Source organism: Abramis brama (assembly GCF_963993115.1).
Source record: "Abramis brama genome assembly, chromosome: 5".
In the NCBI taxonomy this organism is placed as follows: Eukaryota; Metazoa; Chordata; class Actinopteri; order Cypriniformes; family Leuciscidae; genus Abramis; species Abramis brama.
In genome coordinates, this window is record NC_139967.1 from 4144725 (window position 1) to 4170715 (window position 25991).

The 25991-nt window shown below is 37.6% G+C and overlaps 2 protein-coding genes across 4 annotated transcripts in view; one reads left to right on the forward strand and one right to left on the reverse strand.

Moving 5' to 3' along the window:
• Positions 1 to 25991, reverse strand: part of LOC311083238 (ras-specific guanine nucleotide-releasing factor RalGPS1) — a 140752-nt gene that overhangs the window by 46728 nt on the left and 68033 nt on the right. For both annotated transcript variants that reach the window (XM_084114633.1, XM_084114634.1), the window contains exon 8: positions 25758 to 25884. In XM_084114633.1, the coding sequence (XP_083970759.1) occupies positions 25758 to 25884 (127 nt within the window). The remainder of the gene's footprint in view (positions 1 to 25757; positions 25885 to 25991) is intronic.
• On the forward strand, positions 5068 to 22172 carry angptl2a (angiopoietin-like 2a). Of its 2 annotated transcripts, XR_014606275.1 has the most exons (6): positions 5068 to 5509; positions 11584 to 12526; positions 16845 to 17038; positions 19373 to 19643; positions 20100 to 21734; positions 22074 to 22172. XR_014606275.1 is itself a non-coding variant. In XM_084114851.1 (5 exons), the coding sequence occupies exons 2-5, from the start codon at positions 11608 to 11610 to the stop codon at positions 20297 to 20299; spliced, it is 1584 nt and encodes a 527-aa protein (XP_083970977.1). In that variant the 5' UTR covers positions 5068 to 5509; positions 11584 to 11607; the 3' UTR covers positions 20300 to 22172. The 2 variants fall into 2 exon arrangements, 1 of the variants encoding a protein (XP_083970977.1); XM_084114851.1 differs by having other exon boundaries at positions 20100 to 22172.

Sequence of the window (25991 nt, forward strand, 5' to 3'; positions counted from 1 at the left end):
CGGAAATCTAAAATGTGTTGGTCTGAAGTAGCTTCATTATTCATAGGTGTGGTTTGGGCGTAACGTGAAATAAACCAATCAGAGCGACATCTCACATTCCCTTTAAGAGCAGGCGCGCTTGTTCCATGGCGGATTGCTATAATAACGGCGGATTTGCCAGACGCACGCCAGGAGCGGTTCACAGCCGAGGAGACCGACGTTCTCGTCAGGGCCGTAAAACACAGAGAAGTGACATTGGGGATGGAGAAACCCACCCAAATTAGCTTCGGTTAAACAGGCGTATGATAATTTGGGTAAATGTGTAAGCTAGATTTATGCCTATTTTTTCACATCTTCATGGACACCACAATGATTTCCCTCGTGTGGAATATTTTTCCTTGTAATAATGTACGGTTTTCTAAAAATGAAAACTGCTGCGTCTGTGTGTAGATGAGAGAAGCAAAGTGTATGAGTGTTGTGCACACGCTACATTATGGCCAAGCATGCGCCCTTAAAATAGCATCTGAATAACGTGCCACTGACTTTAGACTAGGGTTTTCCTGGTCAGTGGCAGAATTGTTTTCTGAAACTGCAAAATAGCATCAGGGAACTATTCCTTTAATAAAAGATGGGCATTGCAATATCTTTTTTCTGTTTAACCATTAAAGTCGGCATTAACGGAAGTTGCTCTCATCTTTTCTTCTCTATTGTGACGTACTGTATATCCGAGTGAAACGGCTTCTGGAACAAGAACAAATGTTGATTTTGTCCAATGGGAAATGATTAGATGGTTGTGGTTTGCTATTGGTGGATCTCATGTGAGTGACAGGTTGCCCCGCCCTCATTCATCAGAGAAAAGAAGAAAAGTTGCTACAAGGCACATGAATTTAATACAATAATGATGCGCAGGGAGAAATCATTTATAATAAATAATTCAATATTCAATAAAAGAAGAGCTCAATACATCAACAAAATCCTGTCTGCGTTACACTAGACATCTAAAACATCTTGCTGAATCTTTCCCATCGGATTTCCCTAATAGACTTTCAAAGATTCCTGAAATTAATAGACATACAGTCTTTTTGTGTGACCCAAAACAGCATGAGGCAGATTTACTGTAGACATGCAGAGCGCTGCTGTTTTCACCAACGGATTTACACTGAACAAAGCGAGAACATGCAGCAAAGCCGGTTCAAATTGCAAGTGACTCCCAGGAGTCCAGCTCAGATGTGGAATTTCAGCATAAATCTTTTCATGCTGGAAAATACCATGTACTGTCTCCTTTATAGCAGAGTCTTGTGTGGAGTTTTTCCTGAGCACCTGGCGGATTGCGAGGCTTAGGATGCTATTGTTAGAGTGATTGACACATGAAAGTGTGTGAGAGACCACACAGCGGGACAAATGAGTGAGTCAGCGGGAACAGAAAACTCCCATCAGCCTTTTCTTCAGGAATCTAGTTACGGACAGATCCAGTCACGGTGTGACGAGCAATTCTAGTCAAATAAAACGGGAACAAAAATGTGACCAGTGCATAATGCCAGGGTGTTGCTATGCAGTTTCTGAGTAGATACTGTACTTTAAAGTCTCCCCTCAAGCCTCCTTTAATGTGCGTCAGTGGGATTTAACCATATGATGAGAAATAGTCACATTATAATAGAGATACAGTAAAAACTCTGATACTCTGCTGAAGAGTCGCTTTAGAAAAAAGATGTGTTTGTCCTGACAGGTGGAGGAGTGTGTGAATGTGTGTGTGGCATGCAGCTGTATAAGCCGTCTGCTTTTTTTGTCCGCAGGGGTCGTTGAAACAGTTGGACACACTTGCAGAACCCCCGATTCTGACCAGTAATTACTCCAAAAACCCAGACCACCATCTAGCCATCATTTAAATCCCTCTTCTTTGAATCAGCTCATTAATTCACTGCAAATAACTGTAAACTTGCCATTTATAGAGCATTTCCAGTAAGTTTTCAGTAATCATTTATATGAAGCCTGTATATATTAGAAGCGGTCTGTGGTTTTAACAAAGACGAGAAGTGTTTATAGGCACAATGTGAACTGGTTATGGGAAATGATAAAATAATATATTATTAATTATTAATAATAATATTACTAGTAATTAATCATTAAAATTCATTTAAAATTAAAGTAATCATTAAATGAATCATTATCATTTTAATAATTAAAATTATTTAACAATTTATTATAACTGGTTACAGTTCACAATAACACACCATTTTCAAGTTGAAATATAAAACATTATAAATACATACAAATTGCTTTAAAATGCATTTTATAAAGTGGATAGTTTGGACACAAAATCTATTATGTTTTAAATTAATACTTTTAATTATATTAGAATTTGTATTATTGTTGTTGTTGTTGATAATAATAATGTATGTGTTTTAAAAGTGTTGTAACCTGAGTTATAATAAATTATATTTAACAATTAAGCATATTAATAATTAAAATAATTACTCACATAAGAGTATAATGCATAAGAAAAATCTGAAATAATAATTGTTAAATGATCCCTTATCATGCATTAGACTCTTTAAATTAAAGACAAAAATGATTAAAAAAGGCATGAATGCATTAAAGCATGATATATACAAGCTTCATGCTTTCAGAAGTGACGACAGCAGCTGCTCGCACGAACACCTGAGTAAAGCAGGCATTCCTGCTGATCACTTCCCAGGAATCCCAAACAGGGAGGATCACTGTGCTGATGGAGACACAGCCGGTCACAAGGTTTGGCATTAAGACGGACACAATGGAAACCGCATCGCGAGCCGCCACGGGTGACGCTTTGAAACACGACACACTGAGAGGAGCTGTTCAAGTTCATTCAGCGCATCACCTCTCTTTCTGCACACACTTTAATTAGCCATCAATCATCTGGAAAAGACAGGAGGAAGTGAGATCAAGCATGAACATGCATGTTTTTTTTAATAAATTAGAAATGGACTCTATATTAGAAATGTACAAGATACAAACTTAATATGCATCCCAAAAGTAATGAGATAAAACATATTTTATTCATGAATAAAACATATGGTGATCAGAAGCTAGATGTCAGATAATTAACAACCACCTGCACCAAACAGAAATTCAACAAGACCTTTAGTAAGTTGCAGTAATGACGTCTTTCTTTGTGCACTAACCAGGTGAATGTGACTAGTTCACATCAGCAAGCAATGTCTGTCTACCCGGGAAATCCAGATTTCCCGCGAGAGCACAAGTTGAATTTGCTCAGCGAGTTACTCTGGCATCGAGCAATGATGCTCATTATAGGCGGGCCAGAGGCGAGCTAAACAGAAGACGACAGCGCTGTGGCGTCGAAGTCATTAGTAAACATTGCAAGGCTATGGATGAACACCAGTTGTTTGAAACGGCTTTGGCCGCTACAATGAACGAGTTAGACTTGGCTTTTTATCTAAAAGAGGAACAGAAGACGCCACTCGAATCCTTCCTTTGTAAGAAGGACGTTTTTGCTGTTTTGCCGACCGGATACGCAAGAGTCTAATCTACCAGTTAGCTCCGCTGGTAGCTAAGCGTATGGGGCTTGTTGTGATTGGTCGTAGTGTTATCCAATTGCGTGCAGTGAGATTTTCAAATGCATTCTCGGTGCCGCCCCTCGAGCTGGCCGAGTTTCATTAGTCGACGCCAGACCATTAATCTTTCAGATTTAGGTCTGGATTTCCAGGCTAATGTCTGTCCACAATGAACATGAAACTACAAATGAACACAGTATTTGGTCAAATCAATCCACAACAGTCTCATCTAGTTCATGTATGCATTTAAAAAAAAAAAAAAATGTATTACATTGCTTCAAAATGAATAACTATAAGAACACAAATAGCATCATTAATAGTAACTGTCTATTCAGACATGATGGTCAATACCACAGAGGTGACTTTAATTTAACAGAGTTAAGTGTTCGCTATAAGCTCACTCACAAATCATTTGATCATGTTTAATAATGTTTAAAGTCATTTCAAGTTAATTTAGTTTTAAATGTACCAAGTGATGAAATCTGAGAGGGTGAGTTGTAATCAGCCTCTCCATTTCCACCAGTTTGACCCATTCAGGTCTAATAATTGGAGGAAATCTAAGAGCTTTACACAGTATTTGTTCTCATCTATGTTTCCAGAAAGATCTTTACTTTATAGTGGAAAAGGTTTCTTGTTACGACAAGAAAAAAAAAAGAAGGTTATTTTAATAACTGCGCTCTTAAAAAAAAAACTTCCAAAAGGGTGTTTTCACTGTTTTGCCATAAAAGAACCATTTTCGGTTCCCCAAAGAACCTTTCAGTGATCAGTCCTTAAAAAAAAACATGTTTTTCTTAGTGTGAAGAACATTTTAATAATCTAAAGGACGTTTTTCAACTATAAAGAACCATTTGTGGAATGGAAAGATTGCATGGATGTTAAAGTTTCTTCATGGAACACTGAAAAAAATGATTTGTTGAATTTAATACTTTTTTTATGGTAAGTGGTTGCACACAATTGATTTTAGCTACATTTAAACAAATGCATTACATTGAACTAAAATTTATTAAGTTCAACTTAATGCATTTGTTTAAATGTAGCTAAAATCAATTGTGTGCAACCACTTACCATAAAATGTTTTTATTAAATTCAACGAATCATTTTTTCAGTGAACCATCAATGCCAATAAAGAACATTTATTTTTAAGAGTGTGTTTACTGAAAGTTTCTTTGGGGAAACAGAAATGTTTCTTACACTGGATGACTGTGAAACCCACCTTTTGAAACCTTTTTGATGAGTGTATTTCATAATATTGGTTTTGTTTTATATTTGTACTGTCTCATCCAAATATGCGCAACAATATGCCTTAACAAACACCACTAAAAAAATATGATTTATGTTTTAAAGATGCCTCTTTTCAGTTTAAAGCAGGTGGAATCACGTGTGTGAATAGATGAACAGAGGTGAAGAGATATTTGACTGTTTACCTTTACCAGATCAATAGTTCATCTTAATAATGACTATTATTCTTGTGAAGGGGGCGGGGAAAGGGGCGGAGCCACCAAACAACAACAGAATTACCACAAACCAGAGAGAGAGAGAGAGAGAGAGAGAGAGAGAGAGAGGGAGGAAGGGAAAGAGAGACAGCAGTGTGTTCCTTGTGTTTTCCGTGCGGATGAGTGGAAGTTAAGGACGTCTCCCTCTAAATCAAAGTGTCACTCTGAACATTGAACAGTCGGAGGATCATTTGGACAGAGACACTCACAGGAGATGCAGACACATGCTGGGACACACGGACCAAACTTAAACTGCACTTAAACTACGATTTACACCGGGACACACAATGAGACTGTCACCCATCATCATATGACAGCAACAGGAAACACACTTAAGAGGGACAGAATAGGACAGAAAGGACAGTAGCGGATCGGTGATGACTTTCACTTCAGGGACGACAACATCCAACCTTCCTGGACAGAGATTAAAAGGATAAAGCAGAGAGAGAGAGAGAAAAAGCCCAGCAACTTCAGCACACTATCCTGGTAAGAGCCGTTTGATTATAAACCAGCATAACTGAAGTCAAATCAGTCATGTTCTCTGGTTTTCACCTTTATACTGTGTTACATAGACCCAGAAAATGAATAGACTGACAGAGAAATGGCAGTTTAGCTTTTGCATATCCATTGTAGAAATGTGCATGAGTTTGCATGAGATTTTATTCTTTGCCAGATCTGGAAAATTAAAAAATAAAAATGCCTAGATGAACCCTGATGGCACTCAAAGAGCAGTTTACATGTATTCACTGAGCAGACGCTCAAATCATAAGCAAGTATTATATATCTTTTTTTTTATTATTTTTTTTTTTCATTTTGATTAAATATTTTAGAAATAAACAGTTACGACAAAAAAAATATTTACTAGATATTTCCCTGACTTTTAGGGTTTTAGAAAATTTTAGAACTATACACTGTGGCATAGTGCTTGCAACATCGGTCATGGGTTCAATTCATAGAAAATGCATAAACTGATTAATACATGTAAATATATAAAAGCAGAAATTTGCACAATATTCTCATCAAACTGTTAGATAAATGTTAGATAAATGCATAAGTGAGGAATGCTCCACATGGTGAACTGCAGTGAAGCTGGTAATGATCCTCACACTTTCCACAGAAACAATTACTGCCTGAACTTCACATTACGCATTCGGGTACTGGAGGATTCAAGGTTATGTAGATCTAGTTTCAACAAGAGCTTTAAACTACCTAATTATGAGTTACACAATCACCTATAAAATCAGTTCAAAATGTGTTTAGGATTTGCTGCATTTCCTCAAAGAACACACAGCTATATTTGAGAACAAACACCACAAATGACTCAAAAGTCTATTTGAATGAATTAAAAATCCTGTACAAATGCATATCCCACAGCCACACACTGGAACCCCTTGAGCTGGATTTGTGCCCGATAGACACGCTCTGAGTCTCAAAGTAAAGACTATACTTGCATTTCCTAAGACAATACTAGCGCTTGCAAGCCTGCAGAAAAAGAATAGAAAGTTATTGTTAATGCATGCTGAAAATGATCCAGAAATCTGAGACGGAGAGAAGCGGAGACTCCGATGACATCAGGAAACCCACTATGACATCATCACAGTCAGCTTTCATTGGAATCAGATTTTAAATCTGTGAAATGCGAGTCAGATTCGGAATTCTTATAACAATGATGTAATTCTGCATTCACATGCTTCGACTATATGGAGCTGATTTTGGCAACGCTCATAACAGCAAAACAGATCCATGTGCAGCTTCATCCGTGATGACACCAACATACAGCATCTCACGCATATTGAAGAAAAATAATCAATGTGATAGAAGCAAGTTACCTAACTGGGCATTTTGATATGACATAACATCACAATTAGCAAGTGCAGATTTATAAAATTCTGAATTCGACAAGGACATTCTTTTTGTTTTCTAGTTGGAGAATCATAAACATGGTCATACTGACAAGATGTAAAGGGTTAGCCATAATGCAAATTATTTTTACACTAAATGTGTTAAATATGTTAAAAGGCTCATAAATCAACAACAAGAAGAAATGTGAATCCAGTGCAGAAATGAAATACAAGGTTGGAAAAGTCTTAATAAAGTCTTAATATCCAACAGACATGTTTTATGTTTCCTGAATCAATGGCAAGATAAATGCACAATAACAACAACAACAACAACAGCCATTATGTAGTTAAGTAAAAAAATAATGTTTGTAGCATGAGGTTATCCTTGCTGAGTGTCTTGAGCAATCTTGTTTATTTTACTGTCGATCGGAATATATTTTCCATTGATGACTCAAGGCTATGAATGTTTGTTTGTCCATTCCGTCCAAACCACAAGGAGCAGTGATTCAGATATTAAAAATAAAGAACTATCTTTTATTTTAGATCAAGTGGTAAGCTACAGTCCCAGCTACATCACGTCCCTGTTCTAATGTTCTAATGTCTAAGTTCTAATGTCTAAGTTCTAATGTTTTAGGGCTCTACGTACAGTATTGGTCCCTGAAATGATCCCTGAAATGAGTGGGAAGGAGCACGCACTTACTAATGAGCACAATGAAAAACATGGAGCACTGAGCCCGTTGCTATGGGAGACTCTCCACACACACACAACACACCAGGAACTGCGTGTGATCGATTTTCCCATCAGTGAATTAGTGCATTCCAGTCCTAGGGTGTAAATCTATGACTCAGAGATTACAGAAAAATACTAAATCTGACATTAAACATCCATAAACATTTATCTACATTGGAATACTTAAAACTGATAGCATGTGCGCATCTGGATGCATGCGTGTATATAACTTATCAATGCTTTGTAAAGCATTCTTAGGATTTGATCTGATGTTCAGGCTGTATTGCCTGACTTTGTAGAGACTCTTTAAAACTCAAGTGCAACTCAGATTTTACAGTTTTGTGTTAAAAGTTAAAGGTTTAATGCTTTAGATAACTATGGCTGAGTTGCATTTTGGGATAAGAAGAGCGAATTGCATATGGTGTGTGAACAGAGATCATATATTTGTTGTGAATGCAAGTTTGCACTATGAGTTTTGACTTTTATGAACCTGAATTCTGATGAATCATTCCCTAAATGAACTCAACGCATCGGTCAGTGAGCAAATTAACATGATTTAACTTTACCATTACAATGTCACTAATGCCTGCCAAAATGTATAAAATAATGTTTAAATCATTTATTTTAATTAAAATGTAACATTTGCATTAAAATTAAATATAAATTAATATAATTGCAGGTTGTCTGTCATATGATCAACTATTTAGCACTGATTTAGTGAGTTCATTCAGCGAAAGATTCATCAGACTGATTCAAACCAGTATATTTAGTGCATTTGGTTCTTTTTGAATAATTTTATTTAAAAAAAAAAAGATTCATATGAGTAATTTGTGTGTGAATCAGAGTACACTGGGCAAACAAACTTACATACACAACTAAAAGAAGAGTTATTTTGCTGTGGTGCTGGAGATTCAGTCTCTGAAAAATCACGACCATGTGTAATTCTCTCTGCTTATCCATTATTCAATGACACAATACTGGAGTAAAACACACAGAGACACACAACATGTTACGTACATCGCAAAACTTGTGTGGTCAAACTTGTGCATACAGCAAACCACTAGTGTGGCCTAGTGTTCAAAGATCTAGACTGGTATCAAAAGGGTTTAGCTTTAAATCCTGCAAGGCACGATTAATTGGGTAATTCTAATGATGTCGAGTAATTTACTTCGGATAAAAGCATCTGCTAAATCACTACTTACAGATGCTTTACCAGGGCACAAAAGACCTGTTCTTTGGAAAATCACCACAGACATTCCAAGGCCCCGTGTTTTTAACACGTTTCATTAGCTAATGGCTTTCAGATAAATTAACAGTTCATTCAACAAAAGGATTCACATGACATGGAACTTTTAGGGTCACATTTCAAACCGGATGTAAACTTGCATTCTGTCCGTGCTGTTTTTTTAATAGTTTGACCACATGGGTCAAACAGGCTGTTGCATTAGATCTGAATTAGCCAACTGCTTTAAGATTGCATGGGAAGCCAAATCGAGCAGCTCCTCCCCTTTTTTTAAATAGCCAATAGCGTTTAGTCTGTATCACAGCTCGACCAGAGCCGTTGAGCTCGATTAAAGCTGCAGTTTCCTCCTAATCTCTAACCGTTTCTCCTCCTAATCTCCTTCATATCGCTTTAAAATACAGCATTCTGTGCAGAGTTCAAACGGGTCCAATGCGTTTTCTGGTCAGCGGCGACTCGATCACATGATCCGCTCAGTGTATCGTGTCTCTGGACCGGAGCTGCGACGGTTCTCGTGACACTAACGTGAAACCAGACTTCATTCGCTGTCTGAATTGTTCCCTGTCCCCTATATGGTGCACTGTGCCATTCACCATGTAGAAAACAGTGAATGTGTGAACAAGTGACCGATTTCAGCCACAGCGTCTATTTATAATGTAGGGGGCGGAGCTTCAGATTCTAGAGAGCATTTGATTGGACAGAAAATCTGATGAGAAGCTGAAGTGCAGAGTGATGTCATCAAAATCATTGATCTATATTGGCGGAAGTGTGAGTCTGTAAGTTTTAAATGCTTATATCTTCTAAATGCGAATTTTGTCAGCACACTTTAGCTCCTAGATAACAGTAAGGTGAACATATTCATAATAAAAGCCTAAAAATTTAGAGACTTAAACACTTAAAGGCTCATTCACACCTAGAACAGTAACAATAAAGATAACTAACAATAACTATATCAGAGTCCACACCAGCAGACGATATTGTTCTGTTTATTATAAGCACACGCTGCAGTTCTGTCGTCTGTCACTTTAAATGCTCGAGGGATGGATTCTGATTGGTTGTCAATGTTTTTATCGTTCATTAGCTGGAAAAAAAGCGATGAAAGTTCTAAAAGTGATTCATCACAGCGCCAAATAATATCCAATCCGTCCATATTAGAAATAAGTCAAGTCAAGTCACCTTTATCTCTATAGCGCTTTTTACAATACAGATTGTTTCAAAGCAGGTTCACAGTGATAACAGCAAAATAATGCAAGAATGTTTCTTTCTGCTGTACAGCAGATCTAGAAGAAAATAGTGTCATAGTTCAGTGATGGTTCAGTTTTGTTGTAAAAAAGTTATTAATTTAGTTTTATTTATATATACAGCCACTCTAGAGAAAACAGTGATGTCATCATCCAGCTCAGTTGTCAATGCTGGCAGATCAATACTATTGTTGAATATTAAATATCCCCAACTAAGCAAGCCAAAAGCCAAAGGCGATGGTGGCAAGGAACCAAAACTCCATCAAGAGACAGAATGGAGAATAAAAAACCTTAGGAGAACCCAGGCTCAGTCGGGGGCCAGTTCTCCTCTGGATCAACTCAATAAATGAACAGTGCATGATTATGATTCAAGCAGCATTACAGGTCAGAAGTCAGATTGGATCAGAACATTCAGAATATTTATCCAGTTCTATCTGGGTGAAGATCGGAGTCATCATGCCGGTATGGAGACGGGTTTGTTAAAGATCAGTGCCGATGGCTGTTGGGTCGATGAGGCAATGTGTTATGCATTTGATGAAATTAGATTAAAACAGTGGCTAGTTTAAACCTATGTGAGTTCATTATTTGTGCTGTGGGGTATGTAAATAATGGCGGTAAAAATAACCACACTTAGCATAATCAGAATTATGAAAATCTCCTATAAATGGAAGTGAAAAGGTTTGCTCGTGTCATGTAAATAACTTACTGCAAGAACAATAACCATAAAGATAACTAACGATAACTATATCAGAGTCCACACCAGCAGACGATATTGTTCAGTTTATTATAAGCATATGCTGCAGTTTTGTCATGTCAAAACTGGTCTGGTCTGTCGATTTAAATGCTCCAGCTCTTTAAAGCAGGATGGATTTTGATAGGCTGTCAATGAAGTTCTGAAAGTGATTCATCACGGCGCCGAACAATATTCAATATTTCCATATTAGAAATGTGTTATGAATTTGATGAGTATAAGCCTATGTGAGTTCATCACTTGTGCTGTGGGGTATGCAAATATTGGTGATAAAAATAACCACACTTAGCATAATCAAAATAATGAAAATCTCATGTAAACTGGAGTGAAGAGGTTTGCTTGTGTCATGTAAAATATCTTACTGCGATCAAGTCCTTACTCTGATTATTAGAAATAATTGCATATTTGTGTACATGTAAATGTTGTCATTGATTAAAAAAAACGAAATGTTTCTTGAGCAGCAAATCATCATGTTTTGATTTGTGAAGGATCATGTGACACTGAAGACTGGAGTAATGATGCTGAAAATTCAGCTTTGATCACAGGAATAAATTACAGTATAAAATATACATTCACATAGAAAACAGTTCTTTTAAATAGTAATACAATTTCACTGTTTTTACTGTATTTTTGATCAAATAAATGAATCCTGTGTAAGCATGAGAGAATCCTTATAAATAAATGCACTTTTCATGGGGATACAAATAAATATTCCTACTGAGAATATAAAATAAACTCTTATTTGATTGTGTTCCAGCAGAGACACACATCTCAGAGAGTCATGACTGTCGTCACTTTGAAGCGTTTTCTTCTGGCCCTGCTGACCATCACCCTATCCAGACCCGACATTGCTTCGAACGGCTTCGCTGAGGAGTTTGAAAGCCGAGATGATGTACTTGAAAGCGAGTTCATGTATGCCAGTCGATCCAAACGCTCCCCGGACCCTCCCGGCGCCTCTGACGTGGACAAATGCTCCTACACCTTCATCGTGCCTCAGCGGAAGACCACAGGTGCAATCTGTGTGAACTCGAAAGAGCCTGAAGCCCTGCTGGAGAACCGCGTGAACAAGCAGGAGCTGGAGCTGCTGAACGGAGAGCTCCACAAGCAGCGGCGTCAGATCGAGACGCTACAGCAGCTGGTGGAGGTGGACGGTGGTGTGGTGAACGAAGTCAAGCTCCTCCGCAAGGAGTCGCGCAACATGAACTCCCGGGTGACGCAGCTCTACATGCAGCTGCTGCACGAGATCATACGCAAGAGAGACAACGCGCTGGAGGTTTCTCAGCTGGAGAACCGTGTGCTGAATCACACGTCAGAGATGCAGCATCTAACCGCACGGTTTCGGGATCTGGAGCACAAATACCAGCACTTGGCCTCGCTTGCAGGTAACCAGAGCGCACGCATAGTGCAGCTGGAGGAGCAGTGCAGAAGAGGAGGTGGTGGAGCTGGTGTTGTACGACAAGCACGACCTTACCAGCCTCCTGTGATCCCGGCACAACCACCACAGACACCTCAACATCGACAACCACCTCCACCTCCGGTCCAGCACTCCCCCGCCAGGCCTTTCCACCCGCCGACCTACACACGCAACCACAACCAGATCACCAATGAGATCCAGAGTGACCAAAACGCCAAAGCAATGCCACCAACCTTACCGACCATAGCCTCTGAAACACACAGCTTCTCAACAGATAAGCCCTCAGGTGAGTGTCTCTTCCACAAACAATCTGTGAAATCGACAGTAAATAAAACAGATGTGGCTACCAGAGCTTTATCATAAAAAAAAAACATTTGGTTTGACGCATTGAAATTAAAATTTACAATATATGAACTGATAATGTTAATATGACAACAACCTTAAAAACAACAGGTGGGGAAGAAAAAAGACATGATGAATCAAAGCTCATAAGTAACTTTTCCACAAGCTGGGGGAAATATTAATGGTCACACATTAGTTTAGGGTCCAATTCTTACTATTAACTACCTATTAACTATGACTTTTAGCTAAATAAACTCCTAAATACTGCTTATTAATAGTAAGGAGTACTAGTAAGGTAGTTGTTGAGTGGATTAAGGGATGGAGAATCTGGTCATACAGAATAATGCATTAATATGTGCTTTATAAGTACTAATGAACAGTCAATATCCTAGTAATATGTATGCTAATAAGCAACAGTTAAAAGTGAGAATTGGACCCTAAACTAAAGTGTTACCATATTAATATATAGAAGGTGCACAGTGTCATATACACAAATACAAAACACCATCATGGAAACACTAAATATGTAATGACACTAAAATAATGCAATAAACAATCATTTAACAACATAACATAAGAAATATAACCATAATGCATATAACTGATATCAAAAAAAAAAAAAAAGTGACTGTTTTTCCACTGTAAATGATAAGATGACTTGATCTGTTTCACTTACTTTAAATTTAACAGTATTGGTATTGCTTGTTTGATATTTACAAATGCTCTCCAAATGTTTAAAGAACAGAAAATGTTAAAGAACAACATTCCCTTACAAAATTCATGACGCAAGTCTCCACAAGGCAAACTTCTGCAAAGCATTTTGTGTACGCAACAGAATCAGCGTGACTAATGAGAAACATCTAAACATTACACAGCCAGCAGTCTTCCTTTTCTTGCAGCGTTTCTGCAGATTTACAAGGTTAATTGTCTTTTGCACACTGAGTATGATAAATAAGTATGGATATGCATAAGTGGTTTGGTTACATCAGTGGTTCCAAAGAAAACAGCTCAAAGGTTCACCGACACAAGCAACATGGAGACACGTGGATTTCCCTGCCGATGATCACGCCAGAGAGCTTGGCCTCCGTCCCATTACAACACAATCATCTGGCAACATATCTTCTGAACTAAGAGTTCACATTAATCTTTGGAGGAAAACCCTCCAAGACACGAACCACTTTAAAGTCCTTTAACGGGGGATTCCAGACACCATTCGGCAAACTTCTACAGTGAGATCTGTGCTTTTCTGTAAGAGGTTTGTTTAAGTATTGCTTACTATTCTGCGATGTGGGGATTTATATGAGGTAACTGGGGAGCTCAAGTGTGGAAGTATAAATGAAACTTTCCTGAAATCTTCCTCACAATATCACCAAAACACACACCCATTCTCTATCCACTGCAGTCGTCTGTAAATTCATCTTGTCATCGTGTTTTCTTTTTAACATGCCATTAAATCACGCCTCTGGAAGTTATTAGCAAGATTTTCACCCACAACAAACAACTGCTAATGTGCTTCGTTTTAACAGATTCATGGACACTTAACAACATGTAATGGGTCAGTTGACTGCACGATTCTAATAAATATCCCACACTGCATCAGTAATACAGCTTTTAAAATACTTACTTGCTACTTTATCAAATGCACAACACATTTAATCTTAGTTTCCACAGGCAACAGAAGAGTCGGCAACATCGTGTGCAGAGAAACTCGCCGTTTACACCTAAATCTACACATAAATGCCATTTAATGATATGCAAAATATACATTATGGATTTATCCTCTATTGTAAGTGACTTTGGATAAAAGCGTTTGCTGAATGCATAAATGTAAAACATTGGTCATTTAGCAGATGCTTTTATCCAATAGCATGTGAAAACGCCTGAGAATGAAAAACTTCCAATGTAAATCATTCTGGGGGATCAAAACAGGCCTGATACTCAATTGTGGCACATAATGCAAAAAAGCAATTAAGAAGCTTGTTTAATTGTAAGGATTTTTGGGGGAACTATGAGAGATAACAATATGTGCCATTTATGCATTGCATTTTACATTTGACCATCATTGAAAACGAGGCAAGACAACCTGATGTAAACAAGTCCTTCAATGCATAAAAAAGGGCTGATGAACAATCATCTAAAACTTCAAAGCAAATGAAAGAAATACAGAAGGTCCTTTCAAAAAGAGATGACTGATTTCAGCGCCGACTGTGAGTAGCTCTTACTCACGAGATGATAAGCTTCTTGCTCATCAATAGTCTGGAAAATGATCCAGTCACAAGCAGATTCCAGTCTTACCCTTTTGAGTTCGTAATGCTTGATTATTATTCAGCAATAAAACTCCTAATCTGAAATGTAATGTCAAAACAGCCGTCACAGAAAGACAAAAAGCAGAAAAGTCTGAGACAAATCAAAACACAAACTGTGACAAATTAGATTCCAATGTATTTTTCTATTGCGTTTTGGAGAAAATCAACAAGCGTGACAAAAGATGAAGGGTAATTTTAGACTGAAACTTCAATGAATGTTCTCTGAAACCGGCTGACCCTCAGATGAATGTCTCACTATTATTTGGTACATTTATTTGAGTACGAGTATTATATCTATCCGGCCTGACTCATGGAAGTGAATCTTGACCGATGACGTACAGTTTGCATGTTCAAACCTAATATAGTTTAATGCATTTCTCACATCTGCTTTTGTATAAATTGCATTTGCAAACAGCTCACTTTCTATCTCACTTTTGTTCATCTCCTGCAATGCATCCACAGCAGAAACATAAGACCAGCAAATGGGAAAAAAAAAGAAGACCTGTAACGTTTAAATTAAGACGCACCACATCTCTAATCACTGTGATGTTACTGCATCGGTACTCGCCGGGATGAGAAAGCTAAACCTACAATGCAAACCTACTAAAATGAGACTTTTTGTGAAAATCTGAATGCAATCTGTCTGTTTCTAAAAGGTACCAATTGGTGTGATGATCTTACTTCAACAGAAGCCCTCATCCAGGCATCTTCCACCAAATTTAACAGTCGTTAACATTCAGAGCCCCAAGAGGCCAGAAGATATGGAAACAATAGCCTGAAGAATCCCGTGTGAGAACAGAGGCACTGGCGAAAGTGTGATTTGGCTCTTGGACTGAAGCTTGTTAGCTCATTAGACACCTTTATAGGGAAGCTCGAGGTTCTGTAAATCACAGCGGTCAGAAGCAGAGAGTGCGTGTTCATTATCTAGATGATTTTCCATCTCCTTAGGGCAGTTTTTACGACGCACAAAACGTTGGGGAGAGCATGCAGTCATAATGAAAACAGAATTGCCTCAAATGTGCCGCTGGAAACCTATGAGTCCAGATGAGGAAATAACATCTCAGCTACAACGGTTGCATAAGTGCTGTCAAATAACATATGACTATATCCACTCCTCTGGTAGCATTTAGAAAAAGCACTCAAATTATTAATTATGTAACAAATGTAGCAAAAGTAACTTGTTACCATTTTTACTTTTAACTAAAAGCCTTTATATATAATGCTTTATAAAAGTAGTTTTATGCATTAATTATGCCTTGTAATGCACCTTAAAAAAGCATTGTATGGTCTCATGAATAATTGTAACTATATAATATAACATTATAATAATTATCTATTCATTATTACACATATAGAAAGTATAATGCATTAAAAGACAAACCAATTTTAGATGTAAAAAGGAATCTGCAAATATTCCAGTGCATTATCTTACATTACCAATCTCTTTATAATGCATTATACATAAAGGCATAACTTAAGATTCTGTGAAATTTCTCTATTGTTTTTCCATGGAAAAACTAACAGCTTTCGCAACGATGGTTGCACAAGTGCTGTCAATGAGATGATGGCTTAAGTTAATGGTACGAAGTCAGAGATGACAAAAGTGGCATTTTACAGGCTCGTGCATACAATACGTTTATTTAAACATGCGATGTTCATCCATAAGATATACTACAATCCAAAAGCCTCAACACAATTGGAACAAATCAAACTCGATGAAAACCATAATTTTCATAAAAGAAAAAAGCTCCTGGAGGTCCTGGCCAAGAACTCATCAATATGTGACTCTCTCGCAATTCTGTTCTTTTAGAAAGGCAAACTGGTCTCAGAAACAGTGATGTATGCATGTAGTAAAAAGCAGCTTTAATCTGAACTGATTTCAACATAAAATTCAGAGATGCTGTAGACAGAGAAGAACCATGCATTCAATAACGCACGCGTTTGCTTTCTATACAGGACCGTTCAAAGACTGCTTACATGCTCTAGAAGAAGGACACACCAACAGCAACATGTATCTACTGAAGCTGGAAAACACCAACAAACTGATGCAGGTCTGGTGTGACCAGAGACACGACCCCGGCGGCTGGACCGTCATCCAAAGACGCATGGACGGATCGGTCAACTTCTTCCGAAACTGGGAGACATATAAGGTCAGAAACATGTTTATGTTCATTTACTTGTGTAGAAACATTTTCTGCCAATGTCGAACACAGACAAACAGATCATGCAAATAAAGACGATGTGATCATGAGCTCATGCATGCATACATCACCGCTCAGCGCCGATAAAATTTAATATAATGCTTCTGATCTGTATCATTGGATAACAGCATGAACTCCCCAAGTACTTCCAGCAGTCATAGTTAGTTAAAGTAATGAAGCACACATTGCTCTGAAATCCTGCCATTCGTGCATGGAGAAACTTCTATGACAAAATGTCTTAACCGGTCAGACTCTCAGCAAACTGCAGCTTTTTGCAATTTCTGAATTCATTGCTTTTCAAACGTCAATGGAATTCGGTTATGCAAGATGGGCAAGGTTTCCAAACTAGGGCCAGGGCTTTTCCAGGGCTTTGTCCACAAAAACACTGTCTGACGAAAACACTCTGTCGATATCATTAGAGCCCGGAATTACAATCAGGACTAGACGTAAAGAGCCTATGTCATGGGAAATATTTTAATGACTATATAAAAAAAAAAGCACTAAACTGTAATTATATAATGATTTTTTTCCCTTTTTTTTTATATTCCACAAGTTTTTGGGTAGCCAGTCATGAATAGTAAATAAGAATAAAGCAAAAAATGATGCTGATCAAAACATTACTGTGAGTGAAACACTAGCAAGTGAAGATGCATTCATAAAACCGATAACTTTTTTCTCTCTCACTCACTTTTTCTTTTCAAGAAGATAAATTCAAGAAGGAATTTTTTCATAGAATTGAGGACAGTTCAGAGTGAACACATCTGTCACGCTATAAAAAGGATAAAATGGCATTTGGCATCAATGATCTCAAACCTTGCATGAAGCATCAATGTGCCACTTTAGAATTTGAATGCAATGTGAATGTTGCGTAAAGATTCTTTAAAATTTCTCCATTGTGTTCCATGGAAAAACTAACCGCATTCAGGTTTGGAACGACTTGCGGGTGAGGAAATAATGACAGAATAGTTTTTTCTGGTTAAACAATTTCTTTAAACAATGACTAACACAACAGCAGTCTGGAGCGTTGATTTATTACATGCATTAATAAATTCTGTGACGCTATTCTAGGTGTTGAGCTGGCTTGTCTCCGCCATAACGTGTAATTTCTGTCCGCCGACAGCGAGTTACATACGTTCTCAGGTGTTTTAGATACTGTGGTCAGACCTGCTTCCTCTGAATGAATGATTAACCCTAATGCCAAGACCGCTAAATACAAACATGTGTACGATGTCAGAGGAGGTCTTTTGAATTTCATCGTCTGGCAGGATTCAGGATCTGGCAAAGTGTTTTGAAAGAGCATTGTAGAACTTTAAGATTTACAGTTTATTTGATAATCAAGAGGTTTCCGCCAGTTCTTGTTCTGTTTATTGTAAGTCAACTGAGCATAAAGAATCCTGCTGAAGAGTCTGAGATTTCTACAGCACAACCAGTTCTAAAAAAACTCTATTCGCATCAGACATTTCACTCATTTTAGCACGGTTAATGGTCGTTGTTAAATCCATTTACTTCATTCCTGAATGAATCAGCCCTTTGAACGAATATAATGAATTATTTAATGACTTACTCATTAAGACATTTACCGCCACCTACTGGCAGTTTTTTTATTTTTATTTGTGACCCTGGATCACAAAACCAGTCTTATGTTGCACGGGTATATTTGTGGCAATAGCCAACAAAACATTGTATGGGTCAAAATTATAGATTTTTCTTTTATGCCAAAAATCATTAGGATATTAAGTAAAGATCATGTTCCATGAAGATATTTTGTAAATTTCCAACCTTAAATATATAAAACATTTATTTCTGTGAATGGATGCAGCACTATCGCCAATAGAAATGGACAACTTTAAAGGCGATTTTCTCAATATTTCGATTTTTCTGTACCCTCAGATTCCAGATTTTCAAATAGTTAAATTAGTTAAACTTATTACCCATAAGACTTGTTTTGTGGTCCAGGGTCACATTTAGAGTATCATTTCATTAAAAAAAATATTTCATATTTTCATATTAATTAAAAAAAACAAAAACATTATAGTTCACCCAAAAATGAAAATTCTTCATTCATCATTCATTGTTTACTTTGAAGCCTAAAATTTTATGGTGTAATAAATTCTAATGTAGAATCGAATAAAATATTTGCTACTTATTGTAATGTCTGTTTGATGCTTTTCTCATTTAAGGGGTGGTGGATTATGATTTCACTTTTCTAACTTTAGTTAGATGTATGTAGAATCACATAAAACATAAAAAAATCTATTTTTTTTCCCCTCTTTTCTAATTTAGCAAGGATTTGGGAACATCGATGGTGAATACTGGCTTGGTTTGGAGAACATCTACTGGCTGACCAACCAAGGCAACTATAAGCTACTGGTGACACTCGAGGACTGGTCCGGCAGAAAGACGTTCGCAGAATACGCCAGTTTCCGTTTGGAGCCAGAGGCGGACTTCTACAAGCTGAAGGTGGGCCGTTACCATGGGAACGCCGGAGATTCGCTCACCTGGCACAACGGGAAACAGTTTACCACCTTAGACCGAGATCATGACGCGTACACAGGTATCAGAGGAATTCAGTCCTTATCACAACCAACTTCTATACAGAGATCTTTGCATAGTTTCATTGTCCAATAAGGGCTAAAAATGTACTAACTCTACAGTGCTGCAGAAATGAGTGCTAAAACCCAGAAACGAGTTCAGAATGATGGAACTGGAAGTTCAAAAATGTCAATGGATTTAATGGATTTTGTTGAAGTCATGCAACTGTGGTGTAGTTCTTTACAGCCAAACTTTAGCTTTTTACTTAAAAAGGCTTCAAAATTCATTTGTGAAGATTATCTTGATGAACAAAACGTGCAAGATTCATAAACTTTGCAAACCAGGATGATTCCAAATTCCGGGTTGCAAACAAAATGACATCATCACTGCAGCATTCTAAATAGAATCAATGTGCAACAGTGTGTAATTCTATAAGTCACAGTTTTCACTTACTCAAACCTCATTTCCTCTCATACAGGAAATTGTGCCCACTATCAGAAGGGTGGTTGGTGGTACAACGCCTGCGCCCACTCGAACCTGAATGGCGTGTGGTACCGCGGTGGGCATTACCGCAGCCGCTACCAGGATGGAGTTTACTGGGCGGAGTTCCGCGGTGGCTCGTATTCCTTGAAGAAGGTCACCATGATGATCCGGCCAAATCCCAACACTTTCCATTAGAAACATCATGTGAAGAAAAATGCTAATCTAACATGCCGTAACTCAAAAGACGTTGTAAATAGTGCAATGTTAATGTTATTTTTGTATTGATCGCTATGAGTCTTATGAATTCCTAATATGCAGTCATACATATTCAAAATCCAAAAATATGACTTCATGAAGGAGAGACGACTTTTTGGGTTTCCTGGAGACAGAGGTCTCAATGGTGCCCAGGCGCTGTGGACAATGAAGAGCAAGTGAAAATGCTAGAAAAAAAACTTTACAATCTTCAGTCAGATGAACCTGGCAACATGACCTGAAGCTGGACAGCATCGTGTGCGTCATTACAAGTGCGCTTAAAATGGGGATATAGTCAGTATGTTTACCTGATCTTAACAGGCACCGAACCTCATTTTCACTGTAAGAAGTCTAACCTTGAAGAAAAGAACTGTTATTTTGAGTTTACATTAGTGCTATAAAACATAATATGTTGTGTACTAACGGAGGAATTTAAACGGTTCAAATTATTCAGTTCTCATACCATTTTATCTGTTTATAGCATTGACTTTCAATAAAGGGTACGTTGCAATTTTGCTCTGCGAAGTGGACTACACAGGATTTTTGGACGTCTAAAAGGGATTTTATATTCAAAAACTTCAACATTTAGAAGTAAATTTAGCCTAGTTATTGTGTATGCATCTATTTACTGTCTAAATTAAGAGATGTGAATTGGTTAAATTAACACATTTAAATCACAAATGTGAAGCCTCTGAAAACGTCAATGACTTAGCTAAATTTAGTAGCACAAATGCAAAGTCTCTTGCTCATTTGATCTGTTTATAACATTGACTTCCAATAAAGGGTAAACTGCAACTGTGCCCTGGGAAGTGAACTACATAGGAATTTTGTACATCTTAAAGGGATTTTTCATGTTAAAACTCCAATTTAGTCTAGTTATTGTGTATGCACCAATTTACAAGCTAAATTGTAAATAAAGGGACGCGAATTGGCTTCTTGGCTTAATTAATCAGTAACATTTAAATCCCAAAAGCGAAGCCTCCGTAAACTTCAATGACTAGGCTAATTTTAGTAGCACAAATGCAAAGTCTCTTCCTTATTTGATCTGTTTATACTGTAGCATTGACTTTTAATGATGGATACTGTTGCAATTGTGCCCTGACAAGTGGACTATACACAGGATTTTTTGACATCTTAAAAGGGATTTTTCAGGCAACAATAAAAATTCTGCCAACATTTAGAGGTAAATTTAACCTAGTCATTGTGTATGCACCTATAGCTAAATTGTAAATTAAGAGACATTTAAACCACAAACACAAAGCCTCTGCAAGCATCACAAAAGATGTCTTGTATATTACTGACTATTTTAATGTACTGTAACAGCATTCATATGTCCATGAATGATTTCACTCATTTGAGTCCTGTTTGGAAACCATCTGTATAAACAGTAGAAGCTAAGGCCCTGTTTACACCTGGTATTAAAATGTGTTTTGGTCGATCGGATGTGAGGGAGACACATTCCTGTTTACACCGGGTGTTTTAATCCGTCTCTTTTGTCCATTGCACTTCTGTCCTGATTTCTTCGAGGGGAGGGTCTATTGGAGGATAAATGTATGGGCTTTTTCAGATCTTTCAATCTAATGGACGAAATAAGCTCCTGCAATTTACATATGAACACGACCAGAGAACAAGCTTAAAAAGTTATAGACCCCGTTTACACCTGTATTTAACATCGTCCACTTGTGATCCAATCGACCAAAACGCATCTTAATACCAGGTGTAAACAGGGCCAATGAGCGAGTTTGTTTTTGTAACGCAAAGTATGGTTGTGTTTTGTACTTACAGAATGTTCCAATAAATAATGTACAGCTACTGCAGTTTAGCTCTTTTGTGATGAACTGCAAAAGACAAGACTTGCCCTATAGACTACATTACAGTGAACATGAGAGACGAGTCGAGAACGACCAACAGATGGACTGAGTTCAAAGCTCAATGTGTTCGTTTGTTCAAGCCTCTAAAGGTCAAAGGCTCTAAGGGCCCTACGGGAGACTCAGGGTTTGTCCTGTAAGAGAACAATCCCAGTACTTTGCTGCTCAAACATCTTGGTTGTTATGAATGAAAAAGGGTGTCTTTAACATTCGTTTCCAAATGAGGAAAACCTTGTAAAAGGCTGGAAAATACATTAAAGTCAGTATGAATATCCATCTACTCACTAGCCGCTTTCACAGCCACGTTGTGTTTACACTCGCGCTCTTGCAAACTAATCCAACTCAAACTTTCCAACTTGTAGATTGTATTTAGGCTTTAAAAAAAAATCACAATAGTTGCATTCATTTGCGAAGATTATCATGATGAACTAAACGTGTAAAAATCTAACTTTTGCAGGGCACAACAAAAGTTATAATCTTTGAAATAAAATGCAACACATTTTACTTCTGTAACGTGTTTCCAATTGAAACAGGACTTTTAAAATAAGGGTGGAATTGAATTTATTAATCAGAAATTAACTGAATTGTAAAAAGTATCTCGGAAGTCCTTAGAATAACATTCATCAGTGCATCATGATGGAAACCTGTGTTAAGAAAGTAAAAATAGGATTCATTTTCAATTCATGCTGACTTTAAAATGAATGTAAAACAGTTGTGGAGTGGTTGAAAAGTGAGTGCACAGCTAAATAACACGTTTTTGAGATACTAGAACTATGGAACAGACGATGATGGCTTTTGTGGCAGCAGTGCACACAAACCACCATTTTGTTCATGTTTACCGTAAGCAGACATAAAAGAGAGAACAACACACTGATTGTTCAGCATGACATGGACTTTTAATACTCTGAATACCATGAGCTGGGTCACTTCAACACATGAAGGTATAAGTGAGTTTATGCACAAAGCATGACATTGCCCTGTGTCAGTCAGTTCTCATACTAAACAATCGCTTGTTTTTTGGTTTATTCTTTGAAGCTTTTTTGTAGGGCAGAATATTTTCAGCAAAGTAATATGATGATTATCTAGCTTGCTTACAAATCTAGTTGTCTAATAAACCTGGCATTGTATATTACAAATATCATTGGCTCTTTGGCAAATTGCTTTGTGTTCCTCTTTAGCAAGTTACTTTGGATAAACGTGTCTGCTAATTGCATAAATGCAGTTAATTAAGCAAATGAAAAATTAGAAAAAAGCCACCAAAAGATATGATTGCAATTACCAATATTGTGATTCAATATTACCTCATGAAAACGCAATACTTCGATCTAATGCGAACTGAAAACTATGACTATCTGAGTGTGGTGTAACCATACTTATAAGCGAATATTCAGAATAATGAAATGAGAATAATAAAAATTGCATGTAAACTTACTGCGATTAAGACCTTAAGACCCTCGCATTATTGGTGTACATGTAAACATGGTCATTGAATGCCAATCTGACCTAAAGACCACAGTAAACTATTTTACAATCAAACTGGTCAATCTGTCCAAGATTTAGGGGCCGTTAATGAAAACTGTGTTATTTCTTTTATCTTCACTAAACAAACATGTTAAAAGCACCACTTTTAGTCCAAAAAAAACCCAACTTTAAACTCTCAAACAACTCTCCCAAGAGACATGTCGCACGCAAGCAAGGAAACAATGTTGTTTCAGTGTTTCTCTGTGCCTGCCAATTATCATCTAAATTGCACATAAAAACTACAATGGTGGTTGCTTATGTTACAAGACAGACAAACAATCTCTTACTGTCTAAGTAGACGGTTCTTGATTCCAGATTGAGCTGATGTATGATGTTTAGTCAAAGGTTTGGGTATCCAAAACTACCATGTGATGCCAATAACAAAACTGCAAAAACATGAGCATATTCTGTCCAAGAAATGTTGTCAAAATGTCAAGTTATCAAAATTTCTCAGACAATCCTGAAGAAATGGCACCTTTACGTTTCTACAAATCAAACCCAGACTATCTAATATGTGCCATGCGGCATCCCTCCATCTTCTCCCAATTTGAGTTAAATAAGAACAGCAGCTTTAAATGACTAATGGTTGAAGAATATGAGACAAGTTTCCACCAATCTCTGATCACTGATATCGCTGTAGCAGAAGAGAGGGTTTGGAATCAATTTATTGTTGAGTCTACAGACTTACTGAGAATCTGTGAGGTAATGAGAACCGTACGTCTGTGATCTCTGTTAGAGTTCAGAGCACAAACACTAGGGTTCAACATGCATTAGTGTGAGAGAACATGGGAACACACCGAAAAAATGTCTAAAATAATAAGACATTTCATATTCAAATGCTGGGAAGACTTATTCCAAGGATGATGATAAAAAGCATGTGTCTTTCATGATCTGGGCTTCACTATCCAGCCAAACCCTGATCCCCATGGTCGAGAAGGAGATGTTAAAAAAGTTTGGTTGATGTTAGAGTTCGGTTTGTTTGGATGACGTGAACGTTTTTTTTTCCGAACTCGGGTACACAACTGTGAACCATTCCCGGGTCCGCATATAAACGGTGGTTTGGGGAACAGTTCATGTGAACTCCGGTACGGTTCGCTGCTGATTCGAACGCAATTGTACTTAATCGTGGAAATTAACTCCTATTGATGACCAGGGCTTGACATTATCACCCGCCAAATGTGTGTGTATTTCAGCAGTGGCATAACACACACACACACACACCTACTAGCCACTTTGGCAGGTTGAATTTTATAATATATACATTTGTCAACTGTAGTCTTTTAAAAAGGCATTTAAAATAATAAAGTAAGTGCAATTTAGTGTTGTCAAAAATAGAATTTTATCGATACATATCGATACTGAAATATCTGAAATGCTTGACTTGATTAAGTGAACAGTTGAGAAAGAAAACACACATGTAACAGCATAATGGATCCGTGCGTCAGGTCTTAAAGTGACAGCAGCCTAATAAACCTGCTGCCAAATTATGAGATAATATTACGTTTTTCCCAATGGTATTGATGTCAAAATTATGGCCAGCGAAAATGCTGAGTGGCTAGTAACTTTGGAAAACCACTAGCCACAGCGGCTGGTGAGCAAAAAAGTTCATGTCAAGCCCTGTACGATTCAATAAATCTCTGTGTTTGTGTCTGTTCTTACTCACTTTCCTGACAAACGTGACTGATGGGCTGCAAGCAGAGAGAATGCATATCACATATCGGCTCCCGCACTCTTTAGAACATTTGCAGTTCATTCACGGCAGACAGACGCAAGTGCTGTTAACCAAAGGTTCAAAAACCAAAATGTAAAAAAGTGAGGCGAGCAATGCTATGTATTTTGCCACGTTCTCTAAACAGCTGCTACTTTGATGATGCAAAAGCATCACGGTTCGGACCCAAATAATATAATGTGAACACAATCCAGCGGAGGCAGGGGGAGGGGGGAGCAATTGAACACGGGTCAGGACCATGCAATGGAAGAGAGTGTGAGAGAGAGAAGAGATGAGGACTCACCCAGGTAGGGGATGCAGGACACCATCTTTAGGGAGCGGATGTACTCTCTCATCCTGACGTAGTTATGCTCTTTAGACGTCAGGTAGTCCAGCTTGTCAAACGTGGCCTTGTCCTTCCTATTGATCAGCTAAAGAAACAACAGGAAAGTTGACAAAAGTTTAATGAGAGACAAGCTACACATAATCAGGCCCACATGGAAATGCTGCTGAATTCAACACCAATAATCAGTTCTGC